At 47.3% G+C, this 12,865-nt stretch overlaps 1 protein-coding gene across 1 annotated transcript in view; it reads right to left on the minus strand.

Annotated features, from left to right (window-relative positions):
• Positions 1 to 12,865, minus strand: part of LOC138581135 (fer-1-like protein 4) — a 1,598,034-nt gene that overhangs the window by 219,523 nt on the left and 1,365,646 nt on the right. Inside the window, exon 38 of the mRNA XM_069652231.1 lies at positions 873 to 1,027. Coding sequence (XP_069508332.1) covers positions 873 to 1,027 — 155 coding nt within the window. The remainder of the gene's footprint in view (positions 1 to 872; positions 1,028 to 12,865) is intronic.

The following is a 12,865-nucleotide window of genomic DNA, read 5'->3' on the forward strand; positions in this document are numbered from 1 at the left end:
CCTGGAACATGCCTATCCCATGCCTGCACAAAGGCCCAAACTCTTGCCTTTGCCAATGCTTGTTTGTATTTATTGCTTATTTAGCAGCATATGTGCAAGCATTTCAGAGGACATGATAATCAAAATAAGACATCATCTCTACTGATCTGCATAGTAGTGGTCCAATAATGAAACGGATTTCGTTTAGCAAACATTAGCAGTCTCAATGACATACGTTGTTTTCAGTTAACCTTGCTTTCTTGCTTTTAGCTACATGGTGGAGTACCCTGACACCCCAACATACAGATAAAGATTACTCCTGAAATGTTATCATAAGAAAAAGTTTTAAAAAAAAGAAAATCTCTGCATTCACAGCTTGGGTGGATTGGCAACCTGTACTCCTCATTGTGATATAGCTTTAGTCAAAACAAAAATACACACATACAATTAAGTTGAATAGTAGTGCATCAAAACGGTGAACATGCTTCCAAATAAAACAGAACATGTCATAGTAATTCTCTAACATAGGCATACTTTGAGGATCCTGAAAAGAAGTATTATTACGAAATAAGAAAAGAGATTTGACATCTCTGAATTGATGTTTCTACACTAGGCAACTGAATGCATGGAGCCTATTTTGTACACTCATCCTAGCAAAACCACAAGTTTGTCCATTGTTGATGACTCATCGAAGCTTCTCAGTTCCAGGGATCCGGACTGCACACATAAAGCCCTGCCTTGACGGACAGATTGTAGGGGCCCTTCTCTCTGTATGCATTACATACACTGGATCTGAGCACTCATCTGTTATGTTCATGTGAAAGAATGGTAATCAGAATCCCCTCCCTGAGGTGAACCTCACCAGATATGGGCATTGACAAAATAACGGTTACCTTCTGGAAAAGCTTCGTTAGGAATTCGAAATACTTTGTTGTTGACCTTCACCTCTTCCCGCCTGTATGTTGGGGAGTCGAGATCATTCTTTTTGCACAGACTCTCGAGGATCTGAGTAGGTTTGAAAGCATCCCGCCACTTGTTATAGCCATCACTGCCACAAAAGAAAAGAGAATTCTTCTGACAACAATCCTTGAATTTGCCAAGGCAGCAGTACCAAAAATCCTTTCAGGGAAAAACGTGCATTAGTGGTGATCCAAAATAACCATCTTTTGTCTCTAATTCTTTATACATTTAATTGAAAAATGACTTAGGCAACTTTCAAATGTGTTTCTTTGATGACACCACTGCTGCAGCAAGCAATTTGGTACTGGAATGCTTTGTTGCCTCATCTTTGAAGGAACCTCAATTAACCTGAACATTCACAGTCTCAAGACATCAAAAAAGTACAGTCAAAAAGTACACTTCCAATTCCTCACTTCTCTTCTTTAAAGAATTCTACACTGCAGGTTTTAGATCTTGCGTCTTTTTATCCCCCCATCAATGATCCCTGTTTGCTGAGTTGCAACACTTTTTGCAGGAACAACTGCAATTATAGTTTTACCTTTACATTTGTTCTTTTGCTATTTGAAGGCCCTCCCTCTCCTATTATTCTTCTACTTTTACTAAATATACATATACTATTTACACACACACACACCCACACACACACACACGCAGGCGACCAGCAACTCCAATTAGAAGCTATAAAGATCGAATACAGAGCACTATGCACTTTATAAACATAACAATGCACTTTATAACAACAAATTCTGCACTTTAAAGTTCGAGAATAAAAACTCCACTAGGAAAACCGATATGCAATAAAAGCACATAGCACTTTATGTAAATACGCATTGCAACACACTACATGGATATCATGGTAAAGACCGGATGCATCCCTTGGAAATGCATCGGAAGTTAAAAGTGGCATAAGTTGTTTGCTGTTGTTCGTTGTGTTTTTTTTAGCCAGGTTGTTAATGCCATTATGATAGAACACCCTTGAATTGCATATTTTAATTCCTATTAAAAAGGAGGCAATGTGGAAAACGTTTTGCATACAATTGGGAATACTAAAATGGCCGTATTGTTTTCACCATGTATTACTTAGGTCCAAAATGCAATCAAAATAAAAGATGGACTTCTGTAAAAGCAAAACTTAACCCCCTCTCAATGTCAATAGTTTAATGTGCATGTTGGAATAAATCCAATGAACCAAAAAGAGCAAAAACCTGTGACCAAGGTACCAGGAGTAGCAAAACGCGTCACTGATTTGCTTCTGCCTCCCGTCAGATCTTGCTGGGTGCAAATTGGAAGAAACAAATTTTAATGTTAAGAATAAAAAAAGTTGATTTTAACCTAACGAACGTTTGGACATTGATGTTTCTTATGGAATTCCAAACTGCCGAAGCCTCCAATCATAGATGCCTGTGAGTGCGACTCTCCCATACCTCTGCATGGCGGTGCAGGGAAAAAAATGTCAGTAGCGAAATTACAGCCACTTTTCTCGCACGGCCATACTACAAGTTTGAGCCTGGAGTGGGTGATTTACCTCCAGACTCATGGTGGAGGTAAATCCTCCCACTTTCCCCATGCCAAATCGGCAGAATTACAGCTGGCAGGATTACTGCCATTAGTCCCCCTTCCGTCATTCTTATGGGCATCTCCTGGCACGGGGATGGTACGGGAACCTAACGACAAAGAAAAAAGTGAGCATACCCTTTAAAATTAGTATAGCCGGTGGGGGCATGGCCCGGGTTGTAGGCATGCCCATTAGGCCCTGATCACGCCGCCTCACCTCAGTCCCCTTTTGACACATCAGATGCATGTAAACCTGGCTGTAATAACAGTTTTAATTCCTGGCCTACTAGCGGGAGAAGGTGGGTGGGGCTTATGGAGGGGTTTATGGAGGAAAGGAGACTAAAGACAATGAGTACTGTAGTCACTACAGTGAGTAACTTTAATTACTCATACATCACGTCCCTTTCCTCCATCCTTATGGGTGATTCCACCAAAACAAACAGATCTGGGTGCCGAACAAGAGTTTAACTGGAAGCAAACAAGTTCTAGGGAACTGCCTGCTCAAACTGAGCGTCTTTCCTGGAGCTGATGTCTTAAGAGTAATGCCTGCAAAAAGCTGAGGGCATGGCCCAAGTAGCTGCTTTGTTAATCGTCTTCCACGATGCGTGCCTTTGCAATGCCACCGCCGTGGCCTTGGACCTTACCGCATGTGCGTGTATTCCCGGAGGCACCTTTTTGCCTAGGGCTGTGTAAGCTTCAGAAATGGCCAGAACCATTCAGCGTACAATGGACACCTTAGAGGCCGGAGTCCCAGGGACCAGGCCCCCATACGTGGCAAACAAAGCCTTTCATTTTCTGAGCAATTTTGACCAGAAGAGATAGAACTTAAGTACCCTCTTCAGATCCAATGAGTGCAGTGACCGTTCCGTGTCTGATTGAGGATTAGAAAAGAAGACCAGTAAGCAAATCTCCTGGTTCAAATGGAAGGGAGAAACCACCTTAACTTTGGTTGGGTGCAAAAGTCCACCATATCATTTTGAAAGACAGTGAACAGCTCACAAGCTGACAGGGCCTGCAGCTTGCTAATTCTCAGTGCTGACGTGAGCGCAACCAGCAGAACCGTCTTCAGCGTTACCCACTTGAGATCCACGAGGCCAGTGGCTCAAATGGCTTGCGCTGGAGCGCAGACAGTACCAGATTAAGGTCCTAGACGGGATATGGCATATGCACTAGTGTAAACAGCTGCAACAAGCCCTTGAGGTAAGTCTTGACTACTACGTTCGCAGCTGAATGTTTTTTTTCAAGCCCCTATTGCTGCCAAATAGGTGATAACCTGAACCCCAGAACGGGCCAAGTGGGCAGAGAAAGGGAGGATGTCATCCACAGAGCAGAGGAGGGGGTCCATCCCTTGATCCTGTGCCCAATTACAAAACCGTAACTACTTGTTTTTATATTGGGCATGCAAAGACGGTTTCCTAGCCTCCTGTATATTGTCCCAGTTGTCAGCTGACAAGTACACGCTGCCGTAAGCTTTAGCTGATCAGAAGCCAGGCTGCTAGGGCTAGTTTGCCCAGGTCTGGGTGCTGTACTGATTCATGATATGTTTTGTATCTATTTTGAAAGGTTGATTGAATTCAACCATATCAAATAATTTTTTTTTTTTTTAAAAAAAAACTGCACCCCATATTGGGAATCAGCAGTGGAAGTGGCCCCTGATCCCTATGCTGGAGAATGTCCGAAAACCAGGGTCTCAATGGCCACTGCAGGGGTATGATGTGAAGTCTTCAACCCACGGCCGCCCTGAACTTGCGGAGAAGCCTCTGGAACAAGGGAAGAGGAAGGAATGCATGATAGTTGAGGTTGGGCCAGGGCAGCAGGAATGCATCGTCAGTGACGCAAGGCCCTGTCCTGCCCATAATAATAATAATAATAATTTGGCATTTATATAGCGCTACAAACCCTCAGGTATCTGAGCGCTGCTTATTATTACCCACGGTGTGTGGTGCTCATTTATCGACCTCGGAAGGATGAAAGGCTGAGTTTGGCCCCGCCGGGATTCGAACCTGCGTTAGCAGGCTCTGCACAATGTCAAAGCGAGCGCTCTACTCGCTGTGCCACTTGACCGGCTTGCGAAGGGGTTGACATCCGGCCTGCCCCATTGAAGAAAAAGAGGATCCAGGACCCTGCTGTGCAATTCCCATTCGTAAGTATTGGAGCCCAACCTGCTCAACCTGTCTGCTTCCGCATTGCTGTCCCCCGGAAGATGAACTCTTCTGATCCAGGTGCCCTGAGACAGAGCCCATTCCCATATCAAGACCACCTCCATGCACAGTGCACTCGACTAGGTTCCCCCAGCTTGTTCAGAAAAAACATTGCTGTTGAACTGTCGGTTATGACTTGCACATCCTACTGCCAATCAGGGAAAGAAAAGCCTGGAGCGCTAAGCCCACCGCTCCAGCATGTTGTTGCCAGAGCTGGCCTCCTCCCTGGACCACGAGCCGTGAATGAAATAGGCCTCCAAGGTCACCCCCCATCCCTGGAGGGACGAGTCTGTGGTCACCACCAGAGAAGGCTCCAGAACAGCGAATGGGGCACCCCGATACGTTGCTGTCAAGGAGCCACCAGCATAAGTCCGGGTGAAGCAAGGATGGACTGGAAAGTCTATCTGACTGTGACCCTGTTTTTTGGTTCCATGAGGTCACCAAATGCGGTTGATTACGCCTCATCTTCAGCCTGGCATGTGGAATCGTCAGGACACACTAGGCCAGTAGGCCCAGCAAGTGCTGAAACCGCCACGCTGACGTTGAGGAATTGCGAGAAAATGTAGCAATGCTTTGCGGATTGACGGCAGCCGGCCAGGTGTAGGGAAGATTCTCTGTATAATAGAATCCCACGCTCCAGAGTTTGTCCTGGCATAAAATACTCTGGCTGAATTTTATCTCTAGTGTTTGTTACAAATGAATGCCCAAAGCTTGCAGTGCCCGTCTGTACTTTTAACTCCCGCCATATCGAATAAATACAAGCAGATGTTTCTTTCCATTGTTGTGGCCAATAGGGAAACATCTGGGCTCACAGTGGAATCAAATAGAAAACACCTGCTTGTTTTAGCTGTAGATGGTATTCAATCATACCATCTGCACAGCAATAAGACAATAGATCGTTGGGCATTGAATAAGGCTCATCTTAATCTTTTATTCCTTGGGGTGATTACTAAAAACTGGCAGGGTGATCAGCATTTTTGCATTTTGTTTTATTTTGTCCTCTTTATCATGAAATCAGAAAGAGGACTATTTTCCTCCTCAGAAGTGCTGGTTTCACTCAAGGCCAACCCACTTTGATATTCTTGCTGTGGGCAGAAACCATGCCAGTCGCATGGAGTTGCTTAGAATTTCTCCAAAAATTCTGGTACCGAAGGAAAAAGATGCTTGAGGGTAAAGTTTGAAACTGTATTTTAATTTAATGTTATCGTTTTTGAAATGTTGTCTATATTGTAATTTTATCTGGTCTGCTGATTATTATTGATGTACTGTTGTAATGCTGTTTTGTATGTCAGTTTATGGATTGAATAAACTTTGATGATGATGAGAATCCCACGTGACCACTGGGAACTGAAGTGACTGTGAGTGGACCAGCTGGGACTTCTTCAGGTTGAGTGAAACCCCTAACTGGAAGAGCACATCTGCCAGCCTCTGGCACGAGTGGAGGGTCCCGTCCGGGGGAACTGGATCTCATCAACCAATCCCCAAGATAGGGGATACAGGTGATGGCCCTCTAACCTGAGGAGACTCGCCACCTCATTCATGAACTTGGTGAACACGCAGGGTCAGAATTGAGACCAAATGGCAACAGCTTGTACTGAAAGCGGTGTGACATAATCGTTAACTGCAGAAACTGTCTGTGCAGCTGAAAGATGGGGATGTGTAGATACGCATATTTTAGGTTTAGGGAGCACATCAAGACTCCTGCCCATAGTGATGTAGCAATCTAGGCAGGCGTGATCATCTTGCAGCATTCTAGGGGTAGGGCAAGGTGGAGGAAGGACGAGATCCAGGACTACACTCAGGGCCGTCTGGTTGTTTTTGGGTACCACAAAAATCTTGGAACAAGAGCCCATCTCCTGAGGGGGCACGCTCCACCGCTTGCATGTCCAATAACTTCAGGATCTCCCTCAGCAGCACAGGGGAGCCTATCTGCAGCAGCGACAGTGAGACGGGTGGAGGAGAAGGAAGGGGAAGCCTGAACCCTGATGAGACAATTGAGAGGATCCACGAGTTTGTGAACAGACGCTTCCAAGCCTCGATGTGCAGAGTCAAAGGACCACCAACAGGACAGCCGTGCTTCCCGACCGAAACGTCACTGTTTTTCCCCCATCAGAGGCTGGTGAATGAAAAAAGACCCCTGTGGTGCGTTGCTAATTTGGCCTGTGTGTACTAGGCGACCTTTCTGGCTGCCTGGTCTTCCTAGCTTGGAAGTCCCGAAACCCATTGAATGACCAAGGTTTATGGTCAGACTTAGGCTCTGAGGGAAGGAATTCGGACGGGCTTGGTCAGGACAGCCAAGGGCTTGGCAGTGTGAGTAGAGGTAGCAGGCTCCATAAGGTCTTGCACAACCATCTTCGACTCCGCGAGGCCCGGCTTAAATGAGGCCTGTCTTTCCTGTGGCAAGTCTGGATAGGAGCGCCTCCATGTTGGCTTGTCGAAGGTGGAGAACTGCATTAAGGTACACCTTCCTGCCAAAGGACACAATGTCATGACCCATAGAACCTGCCCCTTCTGGACTTCCTGCTCCTTATCGCGACAGGGCTTGTATTCTTTGTTACTTCCAACATGGCCGTGCCAAGCGACTTGCCTCGCACCAGCCTTCACGTCGCACACGGCACGTTCTATAAATTGGCCACGCCCCCGCACATCTCAACGCTATCACTAGGTAGTGACTTGACATGTGTGTGCTGTTCGGCGAATCCACTATTCCTAGTTCCTGGTTCCTTCTTCCTTCCTTTCACCCCTTCCCTCTAATCTGCTCCCGGAATCCTCATCCCTAGCGACTGCTACCTTTTTCTGGACATCCTGGAACAGCGGCCTTCCCGGAACTCTGAACGCGCTCTGCAGCCGGACGAGACTCGAGCGAGCCTATATAAGACCCGATCCGTCCACAAGAGGAATCCTCCCGCGGAACAGAGCAAGAAGCGATCCCAGGTGAGACGGGGGAGATTTACGACACACAAGTATCTTGTCCTCCTTGGAGAGGCAACTTGTTGCAGAAGACGAGAGGAACACCGTGAAGGCTTTGAGTATAAGGAGGTTGCTGCCACAATTGACAAATGTGGCTGGGGCTGCCCAGATAGAAGCACATGATCCTTCTCCAGCTGCCAAAAATGACCGTCAAGCCATTTATTTAGTTGGGAATTGGCCGCTGGATTCTACCAGCCCTCCGACGTGACCAAAAGGATATCTTTCTGCAGAGGGATGCCGGACCTGCTGGCCGTTTTGGCATAAAGGCAGTTTCATGAACCATCGAACTCGCCCCTTCTGGGCCTCCTGGTCCCTGACACATCGGGCCTTACACTCCATACTACCAACATAGCGGCAAGCTCAGAACGCTGCTCGCCAGTCTTTACGTTCTACGCAGCGTCCTCTATAAAGAAGCCACACCCCTGCGGCCCCGCACGTCTCAACGCTGCTACTAGCTGTGATCGGACGTGTGCTCCGAACCTTCTCTAGTGCTACTTGCTATCCCATGGCCCCTGGATTCCCTTCTCCCGACTTCTTCCCTCTTTCCAAACTTCCCGGAATCCCTGCGTCGCTTCCGCGTGCCCCCTACTCCTGCTTGAATACTCCCGGAGTTTCCTGTGATCCTGGACATCGAAGCTGAACGTAATCTGGAAGCCGAGGGCGGCCGAGCGGGCCTATTCAAGTCCCGAACCATACAAAAGAAGACTCCACCTAAAGAGGACATCAGGCAACATAGACAGGTGAGAAGGGGGAAACCTGTGACAGATTGAGACACCACCTGACCGAAGTCGATACAGGCATGGAGGCGGCCATCCAGGATCTTATGCGTAGCATGCAAGAACTATCGACCAAAGTACAGAACTTGAAAGCGGAGAACGCCGCGCTGAAACAATTGGTACTTTCACGTGACTCTGCCTCAAAGGACAGCATGCTATTGGGCAGCATTGTTGACAAATATGACGGCAGTGCAAAAACCCTCAGAGGATTCCTGGATTCTTGTTTGGTCCACTTTACCTTTAAACGTTATTATTTTTCCACCCCCATGGCTAAAGTGGGCTTTATTATTTCTCACCTCTCCGGGAATGCCTTAGCCTGGGCCACACCATTAGTTAACACCTGAGATCCCCTTTTGGATGACTATGATGGATTCATTCAAGCACTAAAGACTATGTTTGACCGCCCAGAACAGGTCTTTAGTGCTCAAGAACGTTTACTCGATTTCCAGCAAGGCTCTCAGGACATGCTCACCTACGTAACTCGATTCAAGCAATTGGCTAAAGAAGCGGGTTGGCCTTCTGAAGCTTGCTTCTCCCTCTTTCGAAGAGGGCTAAATGAAGATGTTAAGGATGAATTAGCCAGGGTAGCACGTCCTAGTTCTTACCAGGTACTTATGGATCTTGCTCTACAGATTGATTTCGGCATCCAGGAAAGAAGGGCAGAGAAAAGGAAGACCAAGTCAACCATCCAAAAAAATCCTCTTGTGGACCCTTCAAAATCCGAAGATTCTCCTGTTCCTACAAATGAACCCGAACCCATGCAGCTAGGAACCTTCAGCCGTGATTCCCTTTGGAAGGATGTTTATCCTGTCTGAACCAGAGAAAAAGGCCCTTCGTGAATACCTAGATACTAACCTAAAAAACGGCACCATACGCCCATCCAAGTCTCCGGCTGGAGCCTCATTATTTTTTGTTCCTAAAAAAGACACCAAGGGACTCAGACCTTGTCTTGATTATCGAGGTCTTAATCAGTGCACCCTTAAGGATCGTTATCCATTACCCTTGATCTCAGATATCCTGGAAGCCGTAAGAGGAGCCGTAATATTCACCAAATTGGATCTCAGGGGTGCTTATCACTTGATTCGTATTAGAGAAGGTGACGAATGGAAGACAGCCTTCAGAACACCCTTTGGTCATTACGAATACTCGGTCATGCCCTTTGGACTCTCTAATGCTCCGGCAATCTTCCAACGCTTTATGGACGGGGTATTTTCGGATATGCTATTTCTTTTCGTCATCGACGATATTTTGATATTCTCTAAGGATCCTCTCAAGCATGAAGAACATGTTAAATCAGTGTTACAACGGCTACGTGAACACAAGCTTCTAGCAAAACCCGAGAAATGCTTTTTCATGTTTCCACTGTTTACTATCTAGGATTTGTCCTTAGCCCAGATGGCATAGGCATGGATCAATCCAAGGTTAAGGCCATACTATCCTGGCCAACTCCGACCTCCGTAAAACAGATCCAATCTTTCCTGGGCTTGGCCAATTTCTATCGGATGTTTATACCACCCTTCTCCGAGATTGTTGAACTGATTATCTCCTTGTTGAAGAAAGATACTCTCTATCATTGGACCCCAGCCCTGGAGAAGGCCTTCCAACGCCTGAAAACAGAATTTACACAAGCCCCCATCCTGGTTCAACCTGATATAAATCGACCATTCCTAGTGGAAACAGATGCCTCTAACTATGCCATCGGAGCAGTTCTGAAACAGGAACTCGATGACGGGCTGGAATATCCTATTGCCTATCTTTCACGGACATTGACCTCCAGTGAAACTCATTACTCAGTCTTAGAAAAGGAACTTCTAGCCATCCGTCAAGCCTTCACCGAGTGGCGTCATTTACTTCTAGGAGCTAAACATCCTGTCCAGGTTCGGACGGACCATCGAAATCTCCAAGTGTTACAGGCCCTGGAATGCAGGAACAGCCGTCAGGCCCGTTGGGCGTTCTTCTTTGCCCAATAACAGTTCCAGATTCACCATGTTCTGGGAACACAAAACGTAATTGCTGACGCCTTGTCTCGGCGCCCTGACTATGAACCTCCTGATGACCGAACATTTAAAAATATGTTTCCCCACACAATAATTGTAGCCCAGGCGACCAGCCTCCTAGATGAAGTCCGCATTCAGACTCAATCCTCGGAACTCTGGAAAGATATCTCGGACAAGAGCCAGTGGAAACTGAAGACCAAAAATGGATACTTGTTCAAAGACAATGCCCTGGTCATCCCAACACAAAAACTACAGCAAAGGATAATAAATCTCTGTCATGATACTCTTCACTCCGGGCATCGTGGTATTACCAAAACCCTCCGATTAATACAAAGGCAATTTTGGTGGCCTGGAGTGAAAGCTGATGTCATGAATCGCAGGGTGCGCCCCCTTTTGGGCCTCATGGTCCTTGTCACAACGGACTTATACACATTAATACCTCCAATATGGCCGTCCAACGCATTCCCTTCTCGCTCCATGCGTTGGACGTAACCTTTCTCTATTTCTAGACCACGCGTTCCGCGTCCCTGCGCGTCTCAATGCTATACTGTAACGCTCACCTGATTCCCGTAGAGGCGCCGGTCTTGACTGGGCGTATACGTATCTTCAAAGGTGATGTGTAACACACGGCTGGCTCTTTGGGCTGGACCTCTGTGCACTGTATGTCTGACTCGAAGGGTAAGATGTCTGCAGATAGAAAATATGGGATTAATGAACTGGGTTATTGAATGTCTCTCTCTTCTTCCCTTTCTCTTCTCCTGTAGAACCCCAAAGGTTAACGCTCTCACCTTAGGTAAGTGAACGCCGTGCTCTCCATCTGCCTCGGGGCAGGGTGCTGTAACCAGTTTCTTCACTGGATAAGGGGAGCAGGCCTCTTGACTTCAGAGGACTGCTGTGCGTCGTTAACTGCACGAACAGTAAGTTTCGAGTAATTCTAATGTCTTTAAAAGTCTTTAGTAATGATGTCTCTTGTTTTGCAGGGTTCCGGCGATGGCAGATGACGGGCTGAAGTTAGTTGAAGATGGAGCCCGTGTGATGAATAGAAGCGCCTGGAAGCACGTAAGTAAGCGCTTGTTGCCTGCTTCACGATGCGCTCTAACTGTCTTTTTATTTTGCAGGTACAAGTTCAGAGCGGCTGCAGGGTGCCGGAATACCCACTGGGTTAGATGTGGAAAGGAGTAATGGCACGTGAGTATTAAAGTTCCCCAATGTCTTTAAACGCACCTTGTTTTGTCTTTCAGATGCGGGATGCAGCGCCGAAGGCCTCCGGAGCCTGCAAAGAGTTGGTAAGCTTTTGTCTTTCAGATGCCGGAATGCAGTGCGAAGACCTCCGGAGCGCACGAAGAGTAGGTAAGCCTTTGTCTTTCAGATGCCGGAATGCAGCGCGAGGCGTTGGTGACAGCCGATGGATCAGGTAAGTGAAGCGCTGTCACTGAAGACCGTAATGCTAACCTGTTCTTTCTTGTCTTTATAGGTGTTGCTGAAGACTGGATTCAGGATGGTAAGCCTTTTTCCTTAGGCCCAGGATCAGATGCAGAAGACACGATGAGCGTTCTGCTGCAGAGGATGCAGAATAACTCAAAGCAAGATTCATCCATCGGGTGTGGTTTAAATAGCCTCCTGTAGTGCTTAAGTGTCTCCTTCCACAGCCACGCCTAGGTAAGAAAAGAGTTCCTGCTTTCCAGAAGAGTTCCAGTGTTCTGAACCTAGGGAGTGGCTCCAGCCCCACCCAACAGGAAAAGTAGTTCCAAACAGAAGAGGATCAGAGGCTCAACTGGCAGGCAAGTAAGCAGCATGGTCTGCTGCAGGTAAGTCCACCCAAGCATTATGAGCCCGGCGCTTCCAGCGCTGGGACTGGGCATATTTATGAGCCTGGTGCCACTGGCGCCAGGACTGGGTCCAAAAGGTCCCAATTGGGACTGGTTGGCACTCGGAACCTGGGTTATGGATCTGCTTCCAAGGGAGTTGGGAAAACCCTGACCTTTTGGAAGCAGAGATCATGACAGTAGCTAGCGGTTCTTCTCCTCTCCACTCCGCTATCCCTTCCTCGTACCCCCCCCCCCTTCTTCTTCCTCCTGGATTCTAGTTCTAGCGAACTTACCTTGCCTCCTGGATTCCTGGATTCGACCTCCTGGAAAACTGAACGCATTCTGGATTCGGCAGAGACACGGGCCGCCTTCTTCAAAACCCGATCCATCCGAAAGAAGGCAGCCTCCAAGAACACCGGTAAAGAACGGATTCAGGTGAGAAGGGGGGAACTCCTTGACAGTTTGAGAAGCCACCCAATCGAAAGCGATATCGACATGGCGGGCTGCCATGCATGACTTGATGCGTCGTATGCAGGAACCATCAACCGAGGTACAGAATCTGAAAGCGGAGAACGCCGCTCTCAAACAATTGGTCCTATCCCGAGATTCTGCTACAAAAG

Source organism: Ambystoma mexicanum, chromosome 3p, assembly GCF_040938575.1.
Source record: "Ambystoma mexicanum isolate Mex_15411 chromosome 3p, UKY_AmexF1_1, whole genome shotgun sequence".
Lineage (NCBI taxonomy): Eukaryota > Metazoa > Chordata > Amphibia > Caudata > Ambystomatidae > Ambystoma > Ambystoma mexicanum.